General features: G+C 37.4%; 2 protein-coding genes across 2 annotated transcripts in view; both read right to left on the bottom strand.

Annotated features, from left to right (window-relative positions):
• Positions 1 to 2,097: 2,097 nt before the first annotated feature.
• LRRC58 (leucine rich repeat containing 58) lies at positions 2,098 to 17,992 on the bottom strand. The gene is made up of 4 exons (XM_081316524.1): positions 16,933 to 17,992; positions 12,572 to 12,700; positions 6,100 to 6,377; positions 2,098 to 5,174 (listed from the first exon to the last, which is right to left on the bottom strand). Exons 1-4 carry the CDS (start codon positions 17,388 to 17,390, stop codon positions 4,966 to 4,968), a joined length of 1,074 nt encoding a protein of 357 aa, XP_081172650.1. The 5' UTR covers positions 17,391 to 17,992; the 3' UTR covers positions 2,098 to 4,965.
• A 2,968-nt stretch (positions 17,993 to 20,960) lies between these two features.
• The window catches only part of FSTL1 (follistatin like 1), a 51,145-nt gene continuing 45,159 nt past the window's right edge, over positions 20,961 to 26,946 (bottom strand). Inside the window, exons 12-13 of the mRNA XM_081317173.1 lie at positions 26,085 to 26,179; positions 20,961 to 22,726 (exon numbers count right to left, since the gene is read on the bottom strand). Of these exons, the coding sequence (XP_081173299.1) occupies positions 22,682 to 22,726; positions 26,085 to 26,179 (140 nt within the window). The 3' untranslated portion in view covers positions 20,961 to 22,681. The remainder of the gene's footprint in view (positions 22,727 to 26,084; positions 26,180 to 26,946) is intronic.

The following is a 26,946-nucleotide window of genomic DNA, read 5'->3' as shown; positions in this document are numbered from 1 at the left end:
CCAAGGGGGAGAGGGAACAGGCATGGGACTTTATGGCTTTCACTTCCTTCCTTAATTGTAACCTTTGTTTATTCCGCCTGCCTGCTATCCATCACAATATAATCAATTGCTTTCTCACTATGCATTCCCTCTCAACTTACGGGCAACTAGGAAAGGGGGTGGGAAGAGGAGAAATGCAACCCTCCAGAATCTGGTTTGTTTCTCTGAATGAAGTGTGAGGAGGGTGGAAATGATCCTGCTGCAAACGGACTGTTCTCTCTCCTTTCCCACGATGGGCTTACCACCTGGAGCTTGGCTGATCTGGAACTGACCGAATGAACTGTGGGGTGGGGTTTGCTTGGGGACACTTTAAAAATATCGATCTGTGAGGGAATTCCTCAGATCCTGTCTCTTATGCCTGCTATCTCCTATTTCTTAGTAAAAGTTCCTGCTTGGAAAATCTTGTCTCCAAGAGTCCTACTTTCTTAAGATGTGGGCTGAAGTGGGTTCTGACATGGGAGAAGCTGGATTTGCTTAATGGCCACAATTACTTAATGATTTACTTAATCACCATGCCCCAAAAGATGGTAAGATCAGGTACAACTCTTAAGCACACCATTTAGCATGGGGGTCCCAAACCCCAGGTCGTGGCCTGGTACCAGGTTGCAACTCATTGGGAACCAGGCCTTGGAAGTGGCAGGCGAGCATGCGAAGCTGCGTTTGCACAAGCAGCGTGAATAGATGAAACCATCCCCTTTCCCTCACAGCTGCTGCCACCGGTCCAGAGAGCTGGAAAGGTTGTGGATTGCTTATTTAGCAACAGAAATTCAATCCCAAGTGTGGTTATAAGTTGATGACTACCTATAAATTGTTCCATGTTTTGCTAGCATGTGTCAAGCTAGTCTACCATTTACATTTTCCCCCTTTCCACATTTGCACTTCTCAGTTCTTCAGGCACTATAGTGTTATCCATAACTACAGAAAGGGGCTCCAAGATGACATCACAAGCCCCTTCATGTTTCTGTAATTGACCTGTAACTGATTCATAGTAGCCAAATTTTCCCTTGCTACTCCAACCTGCCTTGGGTTGTTTCCTTTCCTCCTTTTGTTAGTTGCTATGCTGGAGCCCTTTCTGCAAAGGAAGGGTCTCCTCTCGCTAACCAAACATAATTTCCTAGAAGTAAATCACCTCTTTTTTGACTGGTATAGCCCAAAAGGGACCCTTTCAATGCTTTTAGTTTCTCTTGCGACCCTAACCTCTTTTCACTGTTATTTTTTGCAGATTATTTGCTGTTTGCTAATATTTATTATATCAGTCTCTTTTTTCAACTCAAGTGTCCTAAGCAGCCTTCCATTTTTTTCTAATAGGAATGGTATGTGAGTATAGTTTCAGTATGTGATTTTGTGTACGTTTCCATCCCTCCTGCATTCCTTTTCTCCTGACATATTGCCTAGAATAGATCTTAAGATTATTGAAACCATGTCTCCTAAATATGTATTCTAAATTTCTCTTTCTATACCATGTATTGATTTTTTTTAGATTCAACCAAGTTGCTATACAAATATGAATGTTCCTTATTGGCAGTTTCTAAGATAGAAACTTTATTATTACACTATAAACATCTGTCTGAACAGCAATACTCTTTTCACCAAAAAGCCCATTGATGACTGTTAAAAAGACAGCATGATAAAAATGATTATTTCCCATTGTTGGTTACATATCTTTGATCTATAATCCTAAATAGAATATAAATTAAAAGACAAAGATATTATTTGGCAAGCAATCTAAACTATTTTACAAATTTAAGAAATCAGAAAAGCCACTCAATTTTCTTTGAGAAAGAGTGATAAGCATCAAGCAAACCATATTAAAATATTCAACAAGAAAATTGTTTAAAGTTTAACTAGTGGGAAGTATAAATATACAAAAACTATACAAATTGCTTCAGGTATTGTCTCCAAACTTTCTGTACAGATCCTAAGTGCTAATTTTTAATTTTTAAACTTTCCCTCTGACATTAATGGATAAAGAAATAATTGGAAGAATATGCAGCAAAAGAAATGAGGACATTAAGGACATTCAGACTTGGCTTTTATGCCATAGAAAGAAAGAATAAAAAAAATCTAAATAATGTTTTAATGAAAACTTGCATGCCTGTGAGTGGAACACATGTACAAACAATATTTTGAATCACAGTTTAGAATAAAATCAATCCATGGAAAAACCAGAAAATTTATATTGCCTAAATATATTATCAAAAATGCTAGATTAAACAAGAATCAATATTAGGTTTTACCTGTACTGACATCAAATAGTATCAAGATTCCATTAAGCATATAAATCATTAATAAATTAACATAGAAAATAGAGATCTTATACCTAAGAAAAACAATAAAATTTAGTTACATTGTATCTTAATTAGAACCAACATAAATGTCAGCAAATAATTTACAAACATTTTAAGTTCTCCAAAATCATGAATTGGGCTGATATGACATAAAACACTTAGAGGAAAGAAGTATGAGACTCACTCTCAAGATGGAAATTGTAGACTGAATGAATATATGCTTACGTGCATTGGTTGTAACTACTGTATAATGCTAAAATGAAATAATGATCAAGTTCAAGTCTGAAAACACTCCATATAAATCTATTTCCAGACTTAGTGAATATATAGGAGTTAATTCTAAGTTGAAGTTGCAATATTAATTTCATGTTATGATAAAAAAGGATTTTTCCTATTGATCATTTTAGTAAATTAAATTATATTAACAAGGGAATATGGGAAAGAATATATATTACTGTTAAAATCAGCATTTCTTGAACACTTATACATTCTTTGTGAAAATTATTTCAGATTATTCTTGTTCTCTAGATGCTGAAGAACTTGCAATACACTATTGCACTGCAGTTGGCTGAGATTGGTAGAAACAAGAGTTCAATGACACCTGAATCTAAATATAAATTAATCTGATAGGGGATTCTGGCCAAGGATGCATACCACATTCACTCCATAAGATTTCTTTCTATATATATTGTATATATGTATGAAATGAGCCATTGAAATGACTGCGATGGCTCTGAAATGAGCCATTTCAGACTTGGGAGTAAATGATACATATGTATTCATGCATGTCCACAAACCAACCCTATCAAACTTATAACCTTTCACTGGAGGCAGAAGCCATAATGGAAAAGTAGAAATAGCTGTAGCTCTCAATTTCTTTCACAAATCTTGCAATGATCCCAGTTAATAATACTGCATTCCTTTCTCCCTAAAATGCAGGGATCTTTCTATGAGATTCCCTTCTTCTCACTTATGCATATAGACTTCTATGTAGTTGAGAGCATTCCTAATATGATTCAGAAAAGAGGCTGTCCATTGCAAAAGTATTATTTTTACTCAGCACTCAACATGGGATTACTATTGATAATACTTAGTCTGCAAAGGAAACACCAAAGATTAAACCACAAATCTGTAGAGAAGAGCATATTTATTGCATGAAAAGGGGAATCACAATTGTCTGTGATACTGCAAGTGTTGTGTGCTAAAAATGATTGCCTAAGTTCACCAACATACTGTCACTGACAAACTTAGTGATGCCTAATAAACAGCAACTCTTTTGTGAATATTTATCTTTTGCAGAGACTAGACATGTTCCTAAATATATGAGGTATCTTCAACAATTCAACATGCTTAGAAATGTAAGAGGCAGGAAGTTTGGGTCAAAATCTTACAAAATGCATGTATGATAAGATTAAATTTGAGTATGAACAAGGGAAGAGAGGAAGGATATAATGTACCGTAAGTAACTTTGCAATAAAGGGAACAGAAGAAATAGATTGGTAAAAATGTCTGACTTTTTACAAAAGAAAGTTATATTATGTTAAATTATAGGTAATTATATATGATGGACTACCGATAACATAAAATGTGGCAAATAATGGCACCAAGGTATATGCAAAAAAAGCAATCTTGCTCTAAATGAATTTGAACAGTGATTTTTTTATATTTCTCACTAGTTAGAAAATGGCAGGCTTCAAGAAGAAAACCCAAGGAAGGCACTAATGATGCACTTATAGCATAACACAGAAATTAGAAACCACCAATTCTGGTGAACCACAACTTTCAAGAGCAGAAGCCATAGGGAGCACTGCAGCAGCCCAGTGAACTTAGCCCCTGTGGAGGAAATTGGGACAATTTAAATGGCAAAATACAATTTTTCTGTCTGTCTTTCACCATGCATTAATATACCTATTTCAGTTCTTGGTGAAAAAAATAGGAAAAGTGCTACCAAAAAGCAATGATTTTGTTGCCAAATTTTTGGAGGTACGATTTAAGAATGCACTGAAGGACAGAAAAATGAAGCTGGTATAAAAATATGGAAAGGCACATTAATGGTATTATAGCATAGCATTTGATCATAGGCAGTGAAACCAAAAGAAGGAAGTAACACATTTTGATATTTGTGCATTTTGGAAGAATTTTGCTAAAAATAAATATATAAAGCCCAAGCAGCTTTATGGGAAGAACAATATTCAAGTACAGCAGTTGCTAAACACATTACTAAAGAACTCCCACTCTGTATTCTTAGATAAGCATGTTATCACAATGACTAAAGAAAATCCACTTCAAAGCCAGTATGAGAGATGAAGTGTTTAAAACAGGGGTATCAAACCCGCAACGTCACATGACGTCACGACGTATCGTGAGTTTTTTTTCCATTGCCGGCAATGGGGTGGGCGCGATTTCAGCATGACGCATCCAGCCCACAGGCTGGCAGTTTGACACCCCTGGTTTAAAACATCTCTAACAAGTCACCAGTGCCAAGAATTCCTGAAACATCTCAAGATAGCAAGCTATAAGATGTCTTTATACTAATTTCTCTCTAAGGCATACAGGTGCATTTTCAGTGAATAATATCATATAGGCAAGCCCATTCCAAAGGACATCAGGCACTTGCTTCTTGTATTATCTTTTCTTCCTATCCCAAAAGAACCTTTTGCATCCTGCGTGCAGCAACAATAGCTTCATCTTCTGAATCAGATTCACTCTGGGAATTAGAACTCTGAGAAGCAGAACTGAAAGGGGAAGAACACTCTGGGGAACAAAGGTAGTGCATCAGTGGAACACGGTACTTCCCACAGAAATCGACAAATTTTATTTGGCGGACACAGCTGTCAAAATAGACTCCTAAAGAGAAAAGAAAGGATGTTTTTAAAATAGTGTTTGCAGTTACTGTATAAACATGTACACACATCATTTTCCATGGCCCTTTCCTATCTTGTTCTGCAAAACATGTGTTTTAAGTCATTAGGTCCTTAGTTTATGACAGCTGCTAAACTGAATCAAGTCAATGGCACCACTGTCTCTCTTGTTTGAGGGGCTGGTTGGTTGGTTATATAGCTATCAGTTCTTTAAACATATCACTATCAGTTCTTTAAACATATCACTAGAGTAGATGGAACTTATTCCAATCCAGCGACATGATTCTTTGGAAGGTGCAAAAATTAAATTGGACATCAGTGTTTTAGATTGGGTTGATGTATAGAAAATAAAAATCTATTCACTTTTATTTAGAATAAATACCATTGAGTTTAATATAGGGAACATGTTTATTGTGACAAAAAAATCAGGAGTTCCATAGTATTTTTTCTGACTAACAAGCTTTATTAAAAGGCATATACCTTTTAATAAAATGTCTGGAATCTGACAGTTCTAAATAACTTGAACACAAATTATAAAAATTGGAATTTTCACCCAGAACTGCTAATATCCTTATGGCAGGATGATCGTTCTTGTAAGCAACCCTGGGTTTTAATTACACTTTTTAAAGTTTCTCTTCTGATTTGCTTTTTATCTCTAAATGTTAACCGGGTGGTTGAATGCTGATTTAATGGATTTATTATATTAAACTGGACAACAATTGATAAGAGATGGTATTAAGAAACAAACATGGATATTTGATCCAGGACGAATCAGTTATCTGATGGGATTATTTGGGATAGATAAAAAGCTGTGGTAAACTTTCTACAAATTGAATGCAATAATAGTTTGTTAACAGAGGGTTTTGAAATTTCACTACATAAGTACATAAAAAGCAAAGAAAATAATGTACCTCCACACTTAGGATTAGGACAATTGCTGGCCAGACTCAAATATCGAAGGAGATTTCCAGGGAGATCACTAGCAACATAAGGAATATTGCGAGTTTTGATAGTGCGTCCAGCCAGTTCTTGGAGGCTTGGAGGATTGTAGGTCAGTTCACGGACAAACCTCACAACCAAAGGATTCCCACGCAAACTCAGTTCCTCAAGCTGAACTAGATTGAGGATCTCCCGAGGAAGATATGTCAGTAAGTTATTGTGGAGGCTAAGAGAACGAAGTGAATGCAACCTGGAAAATCAGAGACAAGAAAAACTATGGTAAGACTCTACCACCAAAAGGAGCAACAAACCCTCTTCCAGGATGACAGGTATTATTTACTTGCACTTCCCTAATATGCATAGTGAAGCTATTATAAAAAATATGAACACAGAGAGGGATTTTTCTATGGAGTTTACAGTACTAACAGAGCAGAATAGAATAAAAGTTGGAAGGGACCTTGGAGGTCTTCTAGGCCAACCCCCTGCTCAGGCAGGAAACCATATACTATTTCAGACAAATGGCTGTCCAATCTCTTCTTAAGAACCTCCAGAGTTGGGAGCATTTACAACTTCTGGAGGCAGGTTGTTCCACTGGTTAATTGGTCTAACAGTCAGGAAATTTCTCCATAGTTCTAGATTGCTTCTCTCCAAGTGTGGTCTTACCAAGGCATTATAAAGTGGTATTAACACTTCACATGATCTTGATTCTATCCGTCTGTGTTAGCTTTTTTGGCAGCTGCAGCACATTGTTGGCTCATATTTAAGTGATTGTCCATTAGGACTTCAAGATCCCTCTCACAGTTATGACTACTGAGCCAGGTACCACCTATACTATACCTGTGCATTTGTTTTTTCTTACCTAAATGTAGAACCTTACTTTTTTCACCACTGAATTTCATTTTGTTAGATAGCGTCCAATGTTCAAGTCTGTCAAGATCCTTCTGTATCTTAAGCCTATCTTCTGGAGTGTTGGCTATTCCTTCCAGCTTGGTGTTGTCTGCAAATTTGATGAGTTCCTCATCCAAATCATTGATGAAGATATTGAAGAGTACTGGGCCTAAAACAAAGCCTTGGGGTACCCCACTGCATACTTCCCTCCATGTGGATAAAGTTCCATTGACGACTACACATTGGCCAGCCAGTTACAAATCCATCTGGTGATGATGCTGCCTAACTCACATTTTTCTATCTTATCAAGTAGTAGGTTGTGGTCTACTTTATCAAATGCCTTACTGAAGCCCAACTAATTATATCCACTGTTTTCCTTTGGTTCACTAATTTTGTCACTTTGTCAAAGAATGCAATAAGGTTTGTCGGGCATGATCTGTTTTTCACAAATCCATGTTGGCCTTTGGTTATGACTTTGTTTGCTGATTCATTCCTTAATTATCTTTTCCAGAATCTTCCCAGGTATTGACATTAGGCTAATAGTTCTGTAGTTTCTTTGATCTACTTTTTTTTCCTTTTTTGAAGATGTGAACTACATCAGCTCTTTTCCAGTCCTCTGCTAGTTCCCTGGTGCTCCAGGATCTTTGAAAGATATAGTTCAGTGGTTCTGAGATAGCGTCTGCCAGTTCCTTCAGAACCTTGGTGGGTAATCCATCTGGTCCTGGTGATTTGAATTCGTCTAAGGTGGACAGGTGCTCACTTACCATTTTCTTGTCTATTTTATCTTATATTTCTAATCTGTTTTTTATAAGTTGGACTATTTTTTCCCTTTGTGTAAATAGATGCAAAAAAATAGTTAAGCAGTTCTGTTTTCTCCCTATTGCTTATCACCTTCTTGCCACTTTCTCCCATTAATGGACCACTCATTCATTGACTTTTTTCTTGTTTTTACATGTTGAAATAAGCTTTTTTAGTTATGTTTGACTTTTGTAGCAAACCTTAGTTCATTTTGAGCGTTAGCTTTCCTCACTTCATATTTGCAGGCTTGGGCTATTTGCTGACATTCTGCTTCAGTTATGTGCTCCTGTTTCCACTTTTTATACTTGTCCTTTTTGTCTTTCAGTGTAAAGGAGAGCTCTTTATGCAGCCATGGTGTGTGTTTTTTGAGAGCTGTTATTTTTCTTCTTCATTGGTATTGTGCTAGAGTGGGCTTTTATAATCTCATTTGCCAAAGTTTCTTGGGTTGTTTTCCCTTTGAGGATTTGTATCCATGGATGCAAAGTTCCCAAGTTCTCTCTAAGTTTGTTGAAATTAGCTCTCTTAAAGTCCAAGTTTCTAGTTTGACTTTGTTCTATTGCTTGTGCTTACATAATGTTGAATTCCAATATTGCATGATCACTCCCCACCAAGGTTACTGTAGCTTAAATACCTTCTATCATTTCATCTCTGCTAGTGAGAATTAAGCCCAATATGGCTGATTACCTGTTTCCCTTCTCTACTTTTTGGGAGACAAAAGTTGTCTGCTAGGCTTGTCAGGAACCTGTTTGATCTTCCATTTGGTGCAGAGTTTGTCTCCCAGTTGATGTCAGGGTAGTTAAAGTCCCCATTATTATTATGTGCTTCCTACATACCTTAGTTAACTGACTAGCAAAACGTTCATCAATTTCCTGTGTTTGATCGGGTGGCCTATTGTATACACCTATGGAAATGTCATTTCCCCCCCTTTTATATTGACCAAATGCATTCTAGACAGTTTTCATTATTGTGCTCCAATTCTATAGAAATGTAGTTATTTCTTATATAGAGTACAACTCCACCTCCTCTTTTATTTGGTCTGGTTTTTTTTAAAACTAATTTAAATCCCTCTAGCTGTACATTCCATTTGTGGGTTTCATCCCACCAAGTTTCCATAATGGCAACAATATCACATCTGCCCTCATTTACTTGATTTTCTAATTTGCCCTGTTTATTCCTCATACTCTGTGCATTGGTATACAGACATTTGAGTCCTTTTTGACTGATCCTGTGTTTACTTTCTATATAATCTGTTTTGTGCCCAAGTTCTCCTACTTCCTTACCACTTGTTTGATTAGTGCAGATGATATGGCACACACTATCAAAATGGCACACGCTATCAAAAGCTTGATTTTCCTTAACAGCAAGGTTGATATTCTTATGTGCACAAACATCTATGTTACAAGTACTGATAACCCTATTAGTTTTAGATTGCTGGGGATAGAAATGTTCTGTATCAATCAACTATTTGTCCCTTTTGTTTAGTTTAAATGTTTCTCCAGAAAATCCGTAAATTTAATGCCAAGTTAGTTACTCCCTTTCTTTGATGGATGCAAACCTTCCCTTTTGTAGTTTTTTATCGCACTAGCTGCAGATGTTGTCACTAATATAAGCAAAGCCTTCCGCTTTACACCACTCCTTTAGCCACTGAACTCCGCTATATGCTGGCCTTTTCCTTTTTATAGTAGAGAATGCTTTTGCATTTTCTGAAAACTCTATATTCCTTATTAATTTTTAGAATAATGAAGCTGTTTTTCAAAACTCAATAATTTAAAAAATCAGCCTAATTTATAATAAACCAAAATAGGATGATATGCATGGCTCTATAACAAACATATATACTTTTGAGTGCAGTAGATTTAGGGCATTACCCTGATTACATTTAGAACCACAATTGGGACCAGCTGGCAAGCAATTATTAAGTGGGAAATCACATGACTGTGAATGTCAGGCACAAGCAACCAGAACCACTTGTGAATAGTCTCAAGCAGAAGCTTTATTTTAATCACTTATGTGATATTTCTTTGGGAACAGTCACAGAAGTTCTGGGGGAGGTCAGACCTGTGCCGTTTTTTGCAATGCAAGGAGTCTAAGTTCAGCAACCTCTTAATCTCTCCCTCCAGTCTAGTTGGAGATTCCAGTACAATGACTCTGCTTTCCTTTTGCCCATTTCCCACCCTTTGGTATGCTAATGCTAACGCTGGGATAATTAGCAAGAACGGAATTAATGTTGTGTTTACATTTGTTGAAGAGAAAGGCATTACAAGAGAGTGAGCAGGCTCACAATGGAGAATATACATCAAAATAATTGGCATCCCACAGCACACTTGGAACTGGGAGTCGCAATTGCTCTACCCAAACATGTATTCCCCTGCTTACTCTCTTGCTGATGTTTTCTTGTTAACTCTCTTGTAATCCCTTTCTCTCCAATCTTTCTGCTCTGCAATGGGGGGAAAAAGAAAAGCAACAGGTCAGGCACAGATCAATGTATATAGACTGTAATGATAATCGCATGACTGAGGGACACGTTGAAGATCATAAATTTGGCATTGATCAGTTATTTCTTTTGCACCATGCAAATGGAGTGAACACCAAATGAGGCAGTCAGTAAGCGAGATCTACTTGTAGCTAAGTTCTCTTTTCTTGTCTATCCTGAATTACCCTTTTCTCATTCCTCTGCAGTATAATGACCAGCTAGAGTTCCATTTATCTTCAGAGGGAAAATAGTTACAAAACAGGAGAAATTCTGCCTTCTCACCATTATCTATTACTGCTTCACCACTTTTTCTTCAAAAATGCCTTGTTTTACTTTCATTTCTAATGTACATAAAGAACCTTTTTATTCTTTGATATCTCTTGCAAGCTTCACCACATTCTGAACTTTAGCCTTTAGTTCCTACAGTTTCTTGACACCCTACCTCTTTGGTTATATTTTCTTTCTTCCATTTTCTGTAAATTTTGCTTTTTCTCTGAAGTATTTTAGAGAAATTGCACATGTACACACTGGTACCTTTGAATTTATCCTTTTTTCTGTTATGAGAATTGTTTTATAGGTTTTCCCATCTTCCTGAACATTTTTTTCAAGGAATTCAAGCCAATGGATCCGATCTACCTTCCTTTGAAGTTCATTAAAATCCATTTTTGAAGTCCAGCTTTTAGGTAGCTCTTCTCAGCTCATCCTCCTCTAGATATCATAAATTCAAGGATAAAATAATTTTCAGTATATTTCCTTCTGTGTTTTAGCTGCACTTTCTTTTTATTCTCATTTGATATCCTCCTGATGAAAATGGTGAGGTTCCTTCTCAAGTTTTATAAACTGTATCCTATCTCTTCTCAGCAGTCCTTTCTGCATGTAGCATTGGCCTTTGTCAAACTCCTGTTTGTTTTCCCTATTTGCTTGTTTAGTAATACCTTTATTGATTAGCCTGTGGGCCATATCAAGGTGCAGAGTTCCAAACACTGGTTATACTAAAATGCAGTAAAACAATTTAGAATGGAATCGGTTAAAATATAATTTAGAATAAAATAGAAATAAAATACAATTTAAAATGAAATGGGATAAAATATTTTTTTTAAAATGAAATTAGAATCAAATAGGGCAATTTAAGATATAAATAGATAAAATATGATAAAATTATATTTTACTATCACCCCTACAATCTACCCCAATCAGTCTCACATATGCCAATCTCAGCCAAACCATTTTGCTCAGGTACTGTGCTGTGTTAAATGTAATTTTCAAATTCTGGCTGCACATAAGGTAAGTTATTTTGATATGGGGGTCTCAATAGGTCATTCACTTAGTGTATAGGTCAAGATACCTGTCTCTCACCCTCTTACATAGGCAGCAGTGAAACAGGATGTGAGCCAAGTCCTCAACCTCTGCCGCTCCACAGATGCAGAGATATCCATTATAGGATATAGAGTAAAATCTCCCATATCTGACCATTGTGTCAAGCTGTTCAAATCTCGCTTGTGTATTTCCCTACGATATTTTGGCAGTTGTCTGCTTGAAAAGTGCATTTGTATTTGCTCAGCCATTTCAAGTTACCCACCTTACTAGGAATGGCCATGTCATTTTGTGCTTCAATATCCTTAATTCTTTGGGCAGCTCTTTTTTGAGATTGTTCCCCCATTATGCAAGAGACAGGAAGGCCATAGCATCTTACAAAATTTGTCAGTTTAGTGAACCAGGAAGTTTATGATTGCAATTTTATCTGCTCTAGTAGACATAACTTGGGGAGTTTATTACTCATTAATTTAATCTCAGTAATTATATATTCTAATTTTGGATAGAGCAAAAAGTTGCAAGGAGGTACTTGCTTAACACGCCACAATCCTCCTTTAATAATGGCAACAGAGACTGCAGGGATTGCCATCACTAAGTCATGAGATAATGTGATGTCATACTTTACATTACGACAGTATTGCTTATCAATGGAAGTTTTTGTCCCAAATGCTGTTGTAACTCAAGCACTATCTGTAATTGGTTTCGGTTCAATGGAAATAGTATATCTAGTATAATAGTATATAATTTTCACTAAATCAAATATCACACTATTTGAACTCACAGTAATCGCGATCTACCAGTATTGTTTATAGATCAGCATGTACAATTATTGTACAATTTGCTGATTGTGATGCAGCATTGTGAGATTGTGTTAATATATAGAAGATATTCTCCTTTTCACACAAAAACGCTTAGGCAACTAAATTCAGGACACAGATATCAAAAAGCGTAACATGGCTAGACATACTCACTGTGCCAACTGAGGTGGAATACTCTGTATCCTGTTATCACAGAGGACTAGGTAACTTAGTGAAGACAGGTTTGCTAACTCTGGTGGAATGGAAGTAATGAAATTTCCTCCAAGATATAAAAATTCTAAACTGAAAGAGAAACAAAAATCAATACATAAAGTTTGCATCCATTTTTGATAGAGTGCTGATTCAACATGTCATTTAGAACATAAATCAGTAGACCTCAACCTTTTATATATTACAAAATGATTACATTAAAGAAACTTTAACAGATAAACTTAAAAGCAAAGGAAGAGGAAATGGTTCACCAGGTTAAGTTCCTCCAGATAGGTTCCTTGAATTAAAAAAAATGCTATCAAGAAAATAATAATAGATGATGAAAAATAATTTCTTTCTCTCTCCAAGCTCTGATGTGTGCCTCCCAAAGAGAATAAGTGTTGCCTACTGAATTTCTACCAGACAGTTGCTGAAACCACTCAGAAAGAAATCAATACTCAGCAAAGCATTACAAAGTCCTCAAAGGAGTAGGTTTCTGGTACACGTAAAAGTTATGAAACATGCATCATGAAGTGAACCCAATCTCTGTATTTGTATTACAATTTGGATACAAGTACGGGAGCCATAGTTTGCATTACATGGTTTGTCATTCCTTTCCCAACCCACCCCTTTGAAGATCCCTATGCTTAAAGCTGTACTTGCAGGAAGGTAGCAGGCATCTGGATTGATATTTCTGATTGGTCATAATCCTATTTTAGAAGAGGTTTCAAAGATAATAAAATGCCCTGCCAGTTTGCTGAGTGAGATGCCATGGTGATTTTATTTTCTTCTGTGTTTATTTTTGTTGAAATATTTGGGAGGAGTCATTTGACACCTGATCAAGTAATAGCAACAGCAACACCACTTAAGACTTATATACTACTTCAGAGTGCTTTACAGCCCTCTTCAAATGATTTACAGAGTCAGCATATTGCCCCCAACAATCTGGGGCCTCATTTTACTGATCTCGGAAGGATGGAAGACTGAGTCAACCTTAAGTGAGAATCGAACTGCTGAACTGTTGGCAGCAGGCAGTCAGCAGAAGTAGCCTGCAGTACTGCACTCTAACCATTGCACCACCATGGCTCTATCTGACACCTGATCTAGTAATGACGGTGATACATTGACATTGATATTAGGCGAGTATGCTTTATTTTGCCCCAGGAAATGCAAAATGAAAAGAAGAAAAATAACAGAAGCCATAGTTGGGCCAAGCCCACATGAACTTGGTAAGCCTGAGTGAGGCTAGAGAGGCAACTGCTGTGCTCCTCCTCTAATAAAGCTTATTCGGTTTATCTTGAGTCCTATTTAGGTGCTGCTTCATCTATTACCAATTGAGAACTGGCACAAACCACATTGGTCCACATCAAATTAAATAATAAATTGTTTTTATGCTTCTTCAGTATATGGGAAAAAGAGAACTTTGATCTTGACATGATACACAGTATTTTTGTTCCTAATAAGTACATTCTGTCTGTTTATAAGCTCAAGTCAGCACATAAAAACTAACTTGGTGGAAGCAATTGGCACAAGGTCATCTGTTAAATTCACAAATGAATAGATATTTGGACCTAGGTCTCTAAATTCCAGCATTAGAGTGTAGTGAACTTTGTGGAAAAGCTTAGTTCTATTAACTATTCTTTAATAATTAATAGTAACAATAATTTAATAATTAAACACAAAACCACAATACTCAGAAATAGTATGCCTCTAAATACACAAAATTAATTACCAGGTGATATTCTTAAGTTTGAAGGCAATGCCTGCAACACCTTCACATCATACCAAAATGGAGAATACTAGCAGAAAATAATAGTGAGAAAAATATACTACATGACTGTACGTCTGCAAATCAGCTATCAATAGATTCTAAAAGAAAATGGAATTGTGCAAATTGTACTTACCAAATACTTTTAGCATTACTCTAAAATTATTTTCAAGAGGATCTTGCACTATTTTTTTCTAACTTTACAGAAGCCTCTTAAATATATAAAACAAACTGATCATACTGAAAAGAGAAGAACGTAGGAAACTACAATGAGAGATTAGAACAGATTAAACAAACTGTCCCTGAGTTGAAATATTGGCAATGGTGACTAGAAAACAAGGTATGGACTAAAATGATGAAAACTGGAACAACTGTATTTGAACTGGAAGCACATTTCTGAGACATGTCCTCCCCTTTACAAAGATTTCTTTTTACTCGAGTATGTCATGATTCTATGACTAGGACCCTTGGAGAATAAATGACTATTCCTGAAAATTGGTGCACACTCAGACTCATTATACTCCCAAGAACCATTGTTCATGTCCCAGGCTTCTTATGGTTACTCACTGATATTTCCCATTTTTTGCTTTTCAGTGTAATTAATATGCTTTATTTCCAAAACAGCAGAACAGAGGAAAACACTGTGACTGAACAATCTTAGTGTTATAATATGTAAAACAGATAGTAGAATGAAAATAAAAATAGATACTGTATAAATTGCAGATAACCCCCCCTTCTTTTCATTACAAGATAGCTATATGAACAAAATTAAAATTAACAATATTCATTAAATATATAAAGAAAAAATACAAAACACAATAAACTAAATGAAATTGATCTAAATTAGCCACAAATACTCTTCCCTTTCTGGCTCAGTGGGTTAAGACGCTGAGCTTGTCGATCAGAAGGTCGGCAGTTTGGCGGGTCGAATCCCGAGTGCCGCGTAACAGAGTGAGCGCCTGTTACTCGTCCCAGCTTCTGCCAACCTAGCAGTTCGAAAGCACGTAAAAAATGCAAGTAGAAAAATAGGGACCACTACGGTGGGAAGGTAACAGCGTTCCGTGCGCCTTTGGCGTCTAGTCATGCCGGCCACATGACCACGGAGACGTCCTCGGACAAGCGCTGGCTCTTCGGCTTTGAAACGGAGATGAGCACCGGCCCCTAGAGTTGGAAACTACTAGCACGCATGTGCGGGGGAACCTTTACCTTTACCTTTACCTTCTGTTAAAAAAGAATAATTTTCAACTATTACTTCCTGAAACGAGGCTGTATTTTTTAATTGAAATGTGAAAATATGAAAAAGAGGAAGAAACTTAACTTTTGCATTTCACTGGAGAAAAATTGATTCAAGGTAACAATTTTGCAGGTGGCCAAATTTATATTTCCAAATAAAAGATTTATGAATTTATTTTTAAGCTACAATTCTCCCACAACATAAGTTTCTTGGGAATAAAGGCACCAAAACAAAGCTCACCATCAATACTGTAACTTTGTGTATATGCGTAAATCTATCTAACTGTATCATGGAGCATTAAGTGGTGGTAATAAACCAATCCATTCAAAAATAAAACTCAATTCTCAAACTCATCCTAAGGATGTTTCTTAAACTCTTATATTAAACTATAACTGAAGTTAAAATGAATGAGTGTTGAAATTACCTGAAAGACCACCTACTCCCATACTGTAATGTCTGTCCTACATTCTTTTGTGGATCTCACTAGAGATACAAAATCAGCAGAATGTGATTTTTCTGTGCCCAAAAATATAGTTATGAAACAAGTGTTGCGGGAGTTGAAAAATACAAGACATTTTGAATACCCTGGATGAAAAAAATATGAAACAATCTATTTTTTCATCTAAGCTATTCAAATAATGTTGTATTTTTAATAAATATTATCTTTGCACCGTCTGATATTTTTTAAAGCCAAATATGTTGTATTAAGTGCATTCAACCAAAGCTACAAAAATCCAGATGGCTACTACCTTTAAATGGCCATAAAGGACAGGAAAAGCTTTCTGCTGCCAACTATTGGTTGCCTATATTTTAGCAGTACACAAGTAGTCTAATAATATAAAAGTTCTAAATAATTAAATAATTATAATAATTTATTAAATTCGTGTCACATCAGTGAAACAAAGAAATTACAACAAAATCACTAAAAGATAAACATGGCAAGCGTGATGAAACAAGGTCTCTCCCCCGCCAAAAGCAGGGTTGAAGAAGCAAATAATAAATCCTTTTTTTAAAAAAGAGAATACTGGGAGTTTATGTATAGAACACTCCCAGATTATCAACACTCAAGAAAAAGACCGAATGAGCTGATGCCCCACTTGAAATCACCTGGTAGTATAAAACCACTAAGACCTTCTAAAAGATGGGTGCCTTGACTGAAGCAGAGCTCACATTTCGAGGAACAGCAACGAGCCCCGCCGCATTTTCTATCGAGGGCACCGGTGCGCTTCCCTTCCGCAAAATGCAGCCAAAGCTTCGGCTCGGAAGGCCACCCGCAGCCGGCTTCCCTGGGAGCCTCTCGGCCCCTCTTCCAAGCCGGCTCACCTGCTGAGCTCCTGGATGGCGGGGGGGATGCTCTGGAGCCGGTTACTCCCCAGGCTGAGGCTCTGGAGGCGGAAGAGGCCCAGGAGCGAGGCTGGGAAGTGCGTGAAGCGGTTGCCGCTCAAGTTGAGGACGCGCAAGGAGCGGCACAGGGGGGCGCTGGCCAGGCCCTTAGGGAGCGACCCGCGGGACCCCAACCGGTTGTTCTTCGCCAGCAGCGTGTGCAGATGCGCCAGGTCCAGCAGCTCGGGGCCCAGCACCGACAGCCCCGTCCCGCTCACGTCCAAGACCTCCAGGGCTGGATACCAGCTCCCTAGCCGCGCGGGCAGCTCGCCCGCCGGGGACAGCCAGGAGGGGGGGAGCACCAGGCGCCGCGAGGACGGCTCCGCGGCGCCTCTCGGCCGCAGATCGCCTTCCTCGCCCGCTCGTCGGGCTTCGGCCTGCACTCCTTCCTCCGCCATCTCGTCAAGACCGAGCCCCGGAACCTGCGTACGACCGCGCTCGTAGGGCCCTGAGTAGCGGAACGTCAGGCCGCGCTTCGGCCGCTTTCTCCTGCAATCGCTCGAGACTTATACAGGTTCCCGGGCTGCTCCCGCAGGAACGGGCTAGGCCGCCGACCGAGGGTGTTTCTGATTCGGCTTTTCTGAGGGGCGCCGTGGAGTTCAGGGGCTCAGTGGGCTGTCAATGGCCTCCAGGGGCATTTTTTAACCGTAGGTCTGGCCGACGGTATTTTTTATTCCAGTGTAATTTACTTGAACGTTCAGTATGTATTCCATTCAGAAACTATTGGCTTTTCCTTTTTTCTTTTAGCAACGTGACTTTTTCATACTGAAGAGTTGACAACTTCGCATGTTTTTGGTGAAAATGACTTAGGTGTTTATAACAGGAACATGGGAAGCCTCTTTATATGAAAGAGGGCCAGGGGTCCATCTAGCTGAGTGTTGTATATAGGCAATGCACCCAGTTCAAAGGAGCAGTTGAGGGCCTTTCCAGGTAAAGCTTTCCAGTATGAAACACTAGAGATCTACTGTTATTCAGTATACAGATACAGTGGTACCTAGGTACTCATCCAGGATTCTTCCCGAGTACTAAAATGGGTCCTGAGCAAACCATGTGATCCTGTATTTCAGCCAGAAGGAGTCAGCTGATGCCAGCAAGGTCTACCTTGCACTTCAAGTACAAGTAGAAAGATAAGACATTTTCTTCAAAAAACGTTGAATATTGAATTCAATGAGTTTTGAAGTAGTTGAATACTGAGGTTTGACTGTAGTCCCCAACTTATAAGCATTCATTTAACAACCATTTGAAGTTCAACAGTACTGAAAAAAGTAACGACTAGTCCTTAGTTCTATCACAGCATCTCCACGGTCACGTGTTCAAAATTTATGCACTTGGCAAGCGATATATAATATAATTTTTTTATACATAATTTTTTTTAAATTTGTTTTTAACTTTTGTATTTTTTGCTTTTAATCACCCTGTAAACCGCCCTGAGTCCTTCGGGAAAGGGCGGTATATAAATGTAATAAAATAAATAAATAAATAAATAAACTATCATGTATTTATAAGAGTTGCAGCATCCCAGGATCACCTGATCATAATTTGCAACTTTCCAGCTACCTTCCTCAAGCAAAGTCAATGAGGGAAGCTGGATTTGCTTAGTGGCCATATGATTCACTTATGCATTGATTCACATAAAACCATGACAAAAAGGATGGTAAAATCAGATGTGGCTCAACAACCACCTTGCTTAGCAACAGAACTTCTGGTTCCAACTGTGATCATAAATTGATGACTATCTGCAGTTTTGAGGTCTCTAACGTTTGGCAGGAATTCCTATGGAAATTTATTCAGTGCATTAAGCATCCAACAGCAAACAAGCATCCACAAGCAACTATTAAAAATGCTACAAATTTCTATGTTTATTCCTCTTGATTTTGCATAAAAACCACGTTTCTTATTTAATTATAGCAGCAAACAAATTCTGAGAATTTCCATCTCCAGTGGGTATACCAATACTAGTAATATTTATTCAGTAGCTAAAGAACTATAAAATATGAACAGTCTACTTTTTGCTCAAACTTATAATGCTCTCTAACAGTTCAAGTCATATTGTATCAAATTTTGAGGGTGTGAAGAACTAGTTCAAAGATACACAAAATGGTTATCCAAAATGGTTATCTACTGCTAAGCTTGTAAGCCGCCCTGAGTCTTCGGAGAAGGGCGGGATATAAATGGAATTTAAATAAATAAATAAATAAATAAATAAATAAATTGATGTTCTTTTAAGAACTTGAGCCTAATGTGCCTCTTCCATTCAGTTAAAATGCATTGAGCTAACTTGGCTTGCTTTCCCCCCCCCAATGTGATGACTTCCTGGTAAAGGAAACAAAACTAGGTCCAGACCAGTGGTGATTTAACTCTAAAGCAAAGATCAGTTTGCCTGGCTTTGCAACTGTTTCCCCTCCGGCTCAAAATTATCTTTTTTACAGGACTACCAGCTCCAGTTAACTTTACCCCACTTTCCACAAGCTGACCTGCTCTGGAAGACAAACTCTGTAGAAAATCTTTGCTGCAGTTATCTATAAAGCAGTGAGAAAAATGATTAGGCATCCAATTGCAAACAATTTTAATCTATTGCGATTCCAATTTGCTAAACTGCCTGTGATACTAAATCTCTGACTTTTCTTCATATCTGGACTGTCTAGAATTCATTCGCTCATTGGATGGTTAACTATCTGCTTAAAGCAGCTCTTTCTTTTGAGACCTAAGAATAATTGAGGAAACAGCAATAGCAGAAACAGGCATAGAGAACTAAGTGTGTTTGTTTACATTGCTCAAAAAAGAAAGATATTTTCTTCTGAAAAAGTGTGCTCAAGATATACATTAGAGAAGAGTGATTGAAATATTAATGTTTCATTTTCCAATTAGTTTAATTGAACTGTTCTGATGAACTTTTGATTTTATCTTTCATACAATGCCAACAAAGGGGAAGGGGGGATAAAATAATTTTGAGATGCTTCTCTTAAGAGGACAATATTAAAAGTAATCAACGATGATTAATTAATAATTGATGCAAAAACCTATTGCTTATATGGGTCAAAAATGTGTAAAATGCATCATGCATGTTCCCATTATTATTTTCAGAAGAAGCTCTTGTGATACTTGTCAACTTTAGAATGAGCATGGTTGCAGCCATCTTTTTCCTTTTCATTCCTAGTTGCCACATAACATGGAGGCACGGGGTTTGCCAGGTGCTGTACTAGACAAAGCAGACTTTCTTGGACTTTCTGACATGGGAACCATGGTCATCGGCTGCTCCCAAAACTGCAGGCTGGGCATTTCATGAAAAGCCCACCAACAAGCTGAGTGGGGAAACGTAGTTGTTTGCAGTTTTGGGGGTGAGATTTCTTAACTTTGTATTGTTATGCATCTCTTCAGACTTGGTTTCATTTTTGAAGTACTGATACTCTATCAATAAACATGTTCTTTGAGGAATTTGCAAGCCTCAGAGTTCAGCTTTATTTGTCTCTGTTGATCGGAACCATGACAATGCTATTGAGTGTATAGAGTTTAATATAGCTAAAATCATGCCTCAGGCTAGATACAATTGAGATACATTACTGTCTTGCATTTGCTCCAATAGTACATAAAGTACATATTCCATCAAGATACACTTAAATCTATTTATGACAAAATTATGAGGGAAGAATATTAAGACTTCAAACCAAACCATGCTTTGTTGTTGTTGACCTTTCCGTCTTGGGTGGCTCTGCACGGCATAGCTCATAGCTTCATTGAATTACGCAAGCCCCTTTGCCACGACAAGGCAGTAATCCATGAAGGGGGATCAAGTTTTAGACCAAGCTAAAACAAGACTTCAGCACATTTACTATTTGGCCATCCAATATGATTGCTTAACTTTTGGGGAAGAATCAACTTTTATTCAAGTAGTTCTGAAGATAATTCTTTTATAAAGAGAAGGAAGCCAAAAACACCTATTGCTAGGTGGAGCTTTCTTTGGACTCTACAGTACATATGATCCAACAAAATGTAATCCTAATGATGAGTTTCTTCAACATGATTTAGGACCTTGGAGGTCTTCAAATCCAACCCCCTCCTCAAGCTATACACTTGTAGAGAAACAATAATCCTATTTCTTTCTTAAGCATATGCAAGAACAACAACAATGCTTTTGATGTTTGTTATAACAAGTGAGGAGACTGGATCTCCTGATTTTATTGCCAAAATTCCTAAACAGATTGATTTTGCACCAAAACATGCAATGTATTTATGATAATGTGCATTCTCCATTTCTACTTAGGGACTAGTTGTCAAAAACCATCAGACGACCTCTAAGTCTGCAAACCTCAGGTATATATATTTCCCCTTGGGAATGACAGCAGCAGTGCCTCAATATAAAGCACTAGATATGTACATATGTTTCTTGTTTATCTATCTTCCCAACAGCATAGGGAGTACTTACTTCATGCTTGACAAACATTACTGTTTCCTTCTATTTAATTAATTGGGTTAATTCTTGAATAAAATCAAGAATTGCATCCTTCTCCCATTCCCCACTTCCTTGAAAGAATGATGCTGTAGGAAGCTGTAAGGCATCTCTCTCAAAAACTCTATTCTGCTCTGTCCATGCAAGTACCATACTGTTTACAGTGAAAGGTGCAATGGCAAATTAAGAACAGCCATATACAATCTTGGTCCCCTTGGTGCTGCACTGATTTTATTTCCTTGGTAGACGTAGCTATAATATAAAGCACGAACACAGAAGTACAGCATTTTCCAGAAGCTATAAACAATATAAATCAAAGATACAAAAAGCTCAGTTAAAAATCATTAATTAAAAAGAGTGTAAGAAGGTGATAAGAAAATATATTGTAGCACCATTGCAAAGGGAGGAGGAAAGCAAATGAGGTCAGTTTGAAGCTCATGGTGGAGTTAGGTGGCTTCTGGCAGGGACAAAGAGCTTGCTCTATATGTACTAGGGCAGGGGTCTTCAAACTTGGCCCTTTTATGACTTGTGGACTTCAACTCCCAGAATTCCTCAGCCAGGGTCCCTGGTTGAGGAATCTGGGAGTTGAAGTCCACAAGTCATAAAAGGGCCAAGTTTGAAGATCCCTGTACTAGGGACTCTCATTGATATGCACATTAATCAATCACAGGGCTAGGGGAGATTCTACAGGAGCTGACTGAAACTCCATATAGAAAAAAAAGTTGAGTGAAGGACAGAAGAAGACAGAAAGGCTAGATATCAAAATGGAGTGTAGAAAGGTGATATGCCATGGAATATGTGCATAGCTATTGCATTTTCTTCATTGGGCTCCTCCGGTTATAGTAATATTTGTGAAAAATTATTTTAGGCTGTCAGGGAGATTCCTAAGAGGCAGCAAGAGTCATAGGGCAATGCTCCACCATCAGTATAATTTCCACAGAAGACACCATGTTCCTAGTTTACAGTGATGCTTCCCCTGAGTTCTAGGAGCTCCAGAACTGGAGTAATTTGCTGTCCTCATTAATTGCTATCAATTCAATTTCATTTCCTTGCTATAGAAGCCATAATATTTGAGGGGAGGCTCTTTTAAATTTCAAAAGAATCCATTTTCCTTTACCTCCCTCCCATTGCTACACAATGTAAATATCTGTGACTGAGCAATACTTTCTAAACATGTTTGCATATTGAAGGAAGATTGGTAGGCAAGACAGGTAACACACTTTGCCTTCTGGTGTGTGCCTCTCACATTTCTTTGGTAGTCATTTGCTTGATCTTCTCAGAGGTCTCCTAAAGAAAAATAAGAGGAAGAAAGAAAACAGGATTTAGATATCATTTACTCTTGACCGAAACATCGTAGAGCCCTTTTGTATGATATGGCCATCCTCTTCCATAAGCATGCAGTGTCAGGAGGGATGCACATGGAGCAGTAAGAGAGGAAGGGGACACTCTCACATTTAAACATATCCACCAAATCAGCCCCAGTAACTAGTGACAGATACAGCAGTCAATCACCCTCATGTCCAAATTAATAATGATTGCTAAGGCTTTTCCATTCTGTCAATATGCACCATTGGCCTTAATAAAGCTTTGACTGAATTTAAGTAGAAAATTTGAGACCAAGTCACCCAAACTGCTATATCCTGAGTTTCCCAACTCTGCACCACCCACCCCTACCAAATTATCCCTAGATATTCCAACAGCTTTCATGCCCCATTCTTCTCCCTGCTCCAAATGGCATGTTATCCACCAGAGTGACAATGGACACACACTATACACTCAGAGGTGAACATATCTTATAAAACCAGTTACCAAAAAATAATTTTTCTTATGATTAAGAAATTAACACATTCCTTTTCCCTGACTAATTTCCAGACACTTCAAATAAGGTCACAAAATTTATAGCAATAGCTTATTGAAGTAATTTATCCTTTAATTATGTTATTATTACATATTTCAGGCATGTCTTGTAATTTATTTCTTTTCTTTTTTATTCATAGTACTGTATTAGATGTATTTTTGACTTTGGGCTGTAAGTAACATTGATTTGCATTTTAGGATGTTATATTTTACTGCAGCCCTAATCAACTTTGGCTATCTCAAAAGAGGCAGACCTAGTTAGTACTTCAATGGGAGGTCACTGAGAAGTTGAAAAAACTGGCTAGACTGGGAAGTTGAAAAAAATATGCCAGATAAATACATAATCTGTATGCATATCTGTATTATAGACAGAAAAGTACATTGATATGTGCAGAATATGTGCAAGAACTTGAGAAAGTATTTATTTATTTTATAAACTTTTTATTCATTTTTTCCAAACAAATAATAATTTTTCAACCAACATGCTGTCTCAGTTTACATATGCTAGTACATATTTAATTCCTAATCCTTTATTCTTTCCTCTAGCCAATGGTAAAATAAATTCCAAGTTTGATAATAGTCCGTTTCTTCCCTTTCTTTCAATTTCATAGTCAATCTGTTCATCTCTGTGCATTCTAGTATTTTTTTAATTATTTCTTCATCTGATGGTATTCCGTCATTCTTTCAGTATTGCGCAAATATGATTCTTGCTGCTGTTGTAACGTGCAAAGTCAAATATAAGCTTTCTTTATTAGTCTTTTCTGGCATTATACCTAATTTAAAAAGTTCAGGTTTAAAATCAACATGTTCTCCTAACATCTTTTCTAACCAAGTATGAATCTTTTTCCAATAGTTCTTTGCTTTATCACATATCCACCAAACATGATAATATGTGCCTGACTTGTGTTTACATTTCCAACATCTATCTGACATATTTTTAAACATTTTAGCTAGTCTTGCTGGTGGCAAGTGCCATCTATAAAACATTTTATATACATTTTCTTTATAAGTTGACATTGTCAGTTTATAATTTCTTCCCCATCTTTCTAATTCTATATATCCAAAATTTTTCGCCCATATTATCGTTTCTTTAACTTGTTCGCTTTCCATTTCCAAAGTTAATAAAAAGTTATACATTTTCTTAATTAGTTTCTCAACCGAAGTTAACAAAGTCTTATCAAACATAGTTTATTCCTTATAAAACCCATAAATTTTAACATCTTTCTCATATCTAGTTTGTATTTGTAAATGTGTCCACCATGATAAGTTGATGCCCTGATTTTGCATTTCTTGTTTAGATTTTAAATGTCCTTCAGAGTTTAGAATGTCTCTATATGTCCAGATTTTTTCAAAGTCCACTAAATTTGAGTGTACAAATGCTTCCACTGTTGACAACCACTCTGGAATTTTCAAGTATATTTTGCTTGTTACTTTTTCCCATGTTGTTAACAATGCATTTCTTATATAATGAGTTTGGAAATATTTATGAACATTATTTTTCTTTCTTTCTTTCTTTATTTATTTACAGGGTATGGTTCTGCCTGTTACATCTCAAGAGAGCTACCCAGATTTTCAGAAAAATAGACTACTCCTTTATGAGAAAAAGGGGAACATATTAGAGATTTTCTTTCATGTAGAAACAATATGCATAAATGGGAACATAACAGAGGCATACAAAATTATGCAAGAGGGAAAACAGTTGGATAGGGAGAATACTGTTTCCTAAATTACTGGAACCCAGGAATCATCTACTGTAAGACAGGTGATTTGGGACAAATAACAGAAGGTTCCTTCCCATGGCACATAGTTAGACAAGTTGGAGGAAATGTTAGATATGCTCTCTTGAACGCAAGGCAGATATAATAAATAAGCAGAGCACAGTAAGATAATGGTACTTCTTCAATAATTCTTCAGTTTTTACTAATGTATAAAGGTTTCTATGATTGATGGCTTGAAGTAATTTTATAAGTTGCTTTATACTTTTAGTGTACTAGTTAAAAACTGCCTTCAGTCAAAACTTTTGGCACCAAAGTAATGCAGTGATATTTCCCTTCTAACAACTTGTCCATTCACCTGTACAGGAGGGCAAATGTGAGAACAAGCAGCATGACGTTGCAATGCAAACCATATGATTTATGTACTTGCATCCAACATCAAAACACAAGTATGAGTCTGAAGTTTGCATTGCAGTGTCATGGCATATATTTCATCATTTTGAGGTCATCATGGTTTGTTCATCTGCATGGAGTGACATGCATTTGTCTCCATCAAATTCCTAGTTGTTTGCCAACATACAGTGCTGGTTTCAGGTATATTAAAAAAGGTAAAGGTTCCCCCCCCCACATGCGTGCTAGTCGTTCCCAACTCTAGGGGCCGGTGCTCATCTCCGTTTCAAAGCCGAAGAGCCAGCGCTTGTCTGAGGACGTCTCCGTGGTCATGTGGCCGGCATGACTAGACGCCAAAGGCGCATGGAACGCTGTTACCTTCCAACCGTAGTGGTCCCTATTTTTCTACTTGCATTTTTACGTGCTTTCGAACTGCTAGGTTGGCAGAAGCTGGGACGAGTAACAGGCGCTCACTCTGTTATGCGGCACTCGGGATTCAACCTGCCAAACTGCCGACCTTCTGATCGACAAGCTCAGCGTCCTAACCCACTGAGCCACCACGTCCCTCTTCAGGTATATTAGCAGCCAACAAATGACAGGTTTAAACTGTTAGGAATTTCACAGCACTTTAGCAGAATAAATGTACTGAAATACATAAGCTTGTACACATAGCTCCTTCTAACCTGGTGCTTCTGTAGCTCCTGAACATATCTGGCTAGCTCTTCTTCAGTCAGCTTCTCTTCAGGCTGCTCTTGAAAAGGGACCTTCTGCTTCTTACCTATGAGCAGAAACAGAGTTTACGATACTCAATGCACATTGAGTATGCACATACTCAACAAAAGAGCAATACAAAGCTGTAGTGTTCTTTCACATTAACTATGGATGTTGGATCTTTTGGCAAAACATAAGGGAGAAATGTGCCATCTTTAGCAGTGAATGGGGCAGAGGATCCTACTATCTATCTTGACTGCTCCCAGTCAAAAACAGCACACAACCCAACCTTCACTGTTTCATGGAAAGTTTTTGTTCTGTGGATAGCTTTTATTATTTTTAAGGCAAGGTATTGCTTTGTGGTTGGCACTCAATATTTGGTAGCACTCAATATTTCTGGCTTTTGGAAAGAAAAAGAGAATTCCAAGTGGTTCACCCTGGAGTTTCGAAGATAAAAATTGTTGCACATTTCCTCTAAACTGAAGGCTGAGCTGATTGCCATCAGAAATAATTCAACTCTTGAAGATCTGTTGGCATGATAGGGATCCAGAAACGCAGCCCAAATTTTGGATCAGCACAGTTCTCCCATGTGAAAAGGATCAAGGCATCCATTTTGCTTTCTTATTAAGCTGCTCTAAAGAACATTCAATATATCTTTGATATTCTTCCTCCAAATTTTCTGCTCTGCAGTTATGACGATTAAATGAATTTTCCTCAATTTTCCCCTTGCAATGGATATGCTTCTGCAGTCATACAAATTATCTTTACCCTCTTAGAAATAACTATTTTGTCTGAAATAGTCATTTTAGTCTGTAATATTGATTTTCCCTTGCT

Source organism: Vipera berus (genome assembly GCF_964194415.1).
Source record: "Vipera berus genome assembly, chromosome: 2".
Lineage (NCBI taxonomy): Eukaryota > Metazoa > Chordata > Lepidosauria > Squamata > Viperidae > Vipera > Vipera berus.
The sequence above is the reverse complement of the archived record's forward strand: the minus strand, read 5'-3'. Positions and strand labels throughout refer to the sequence as shown.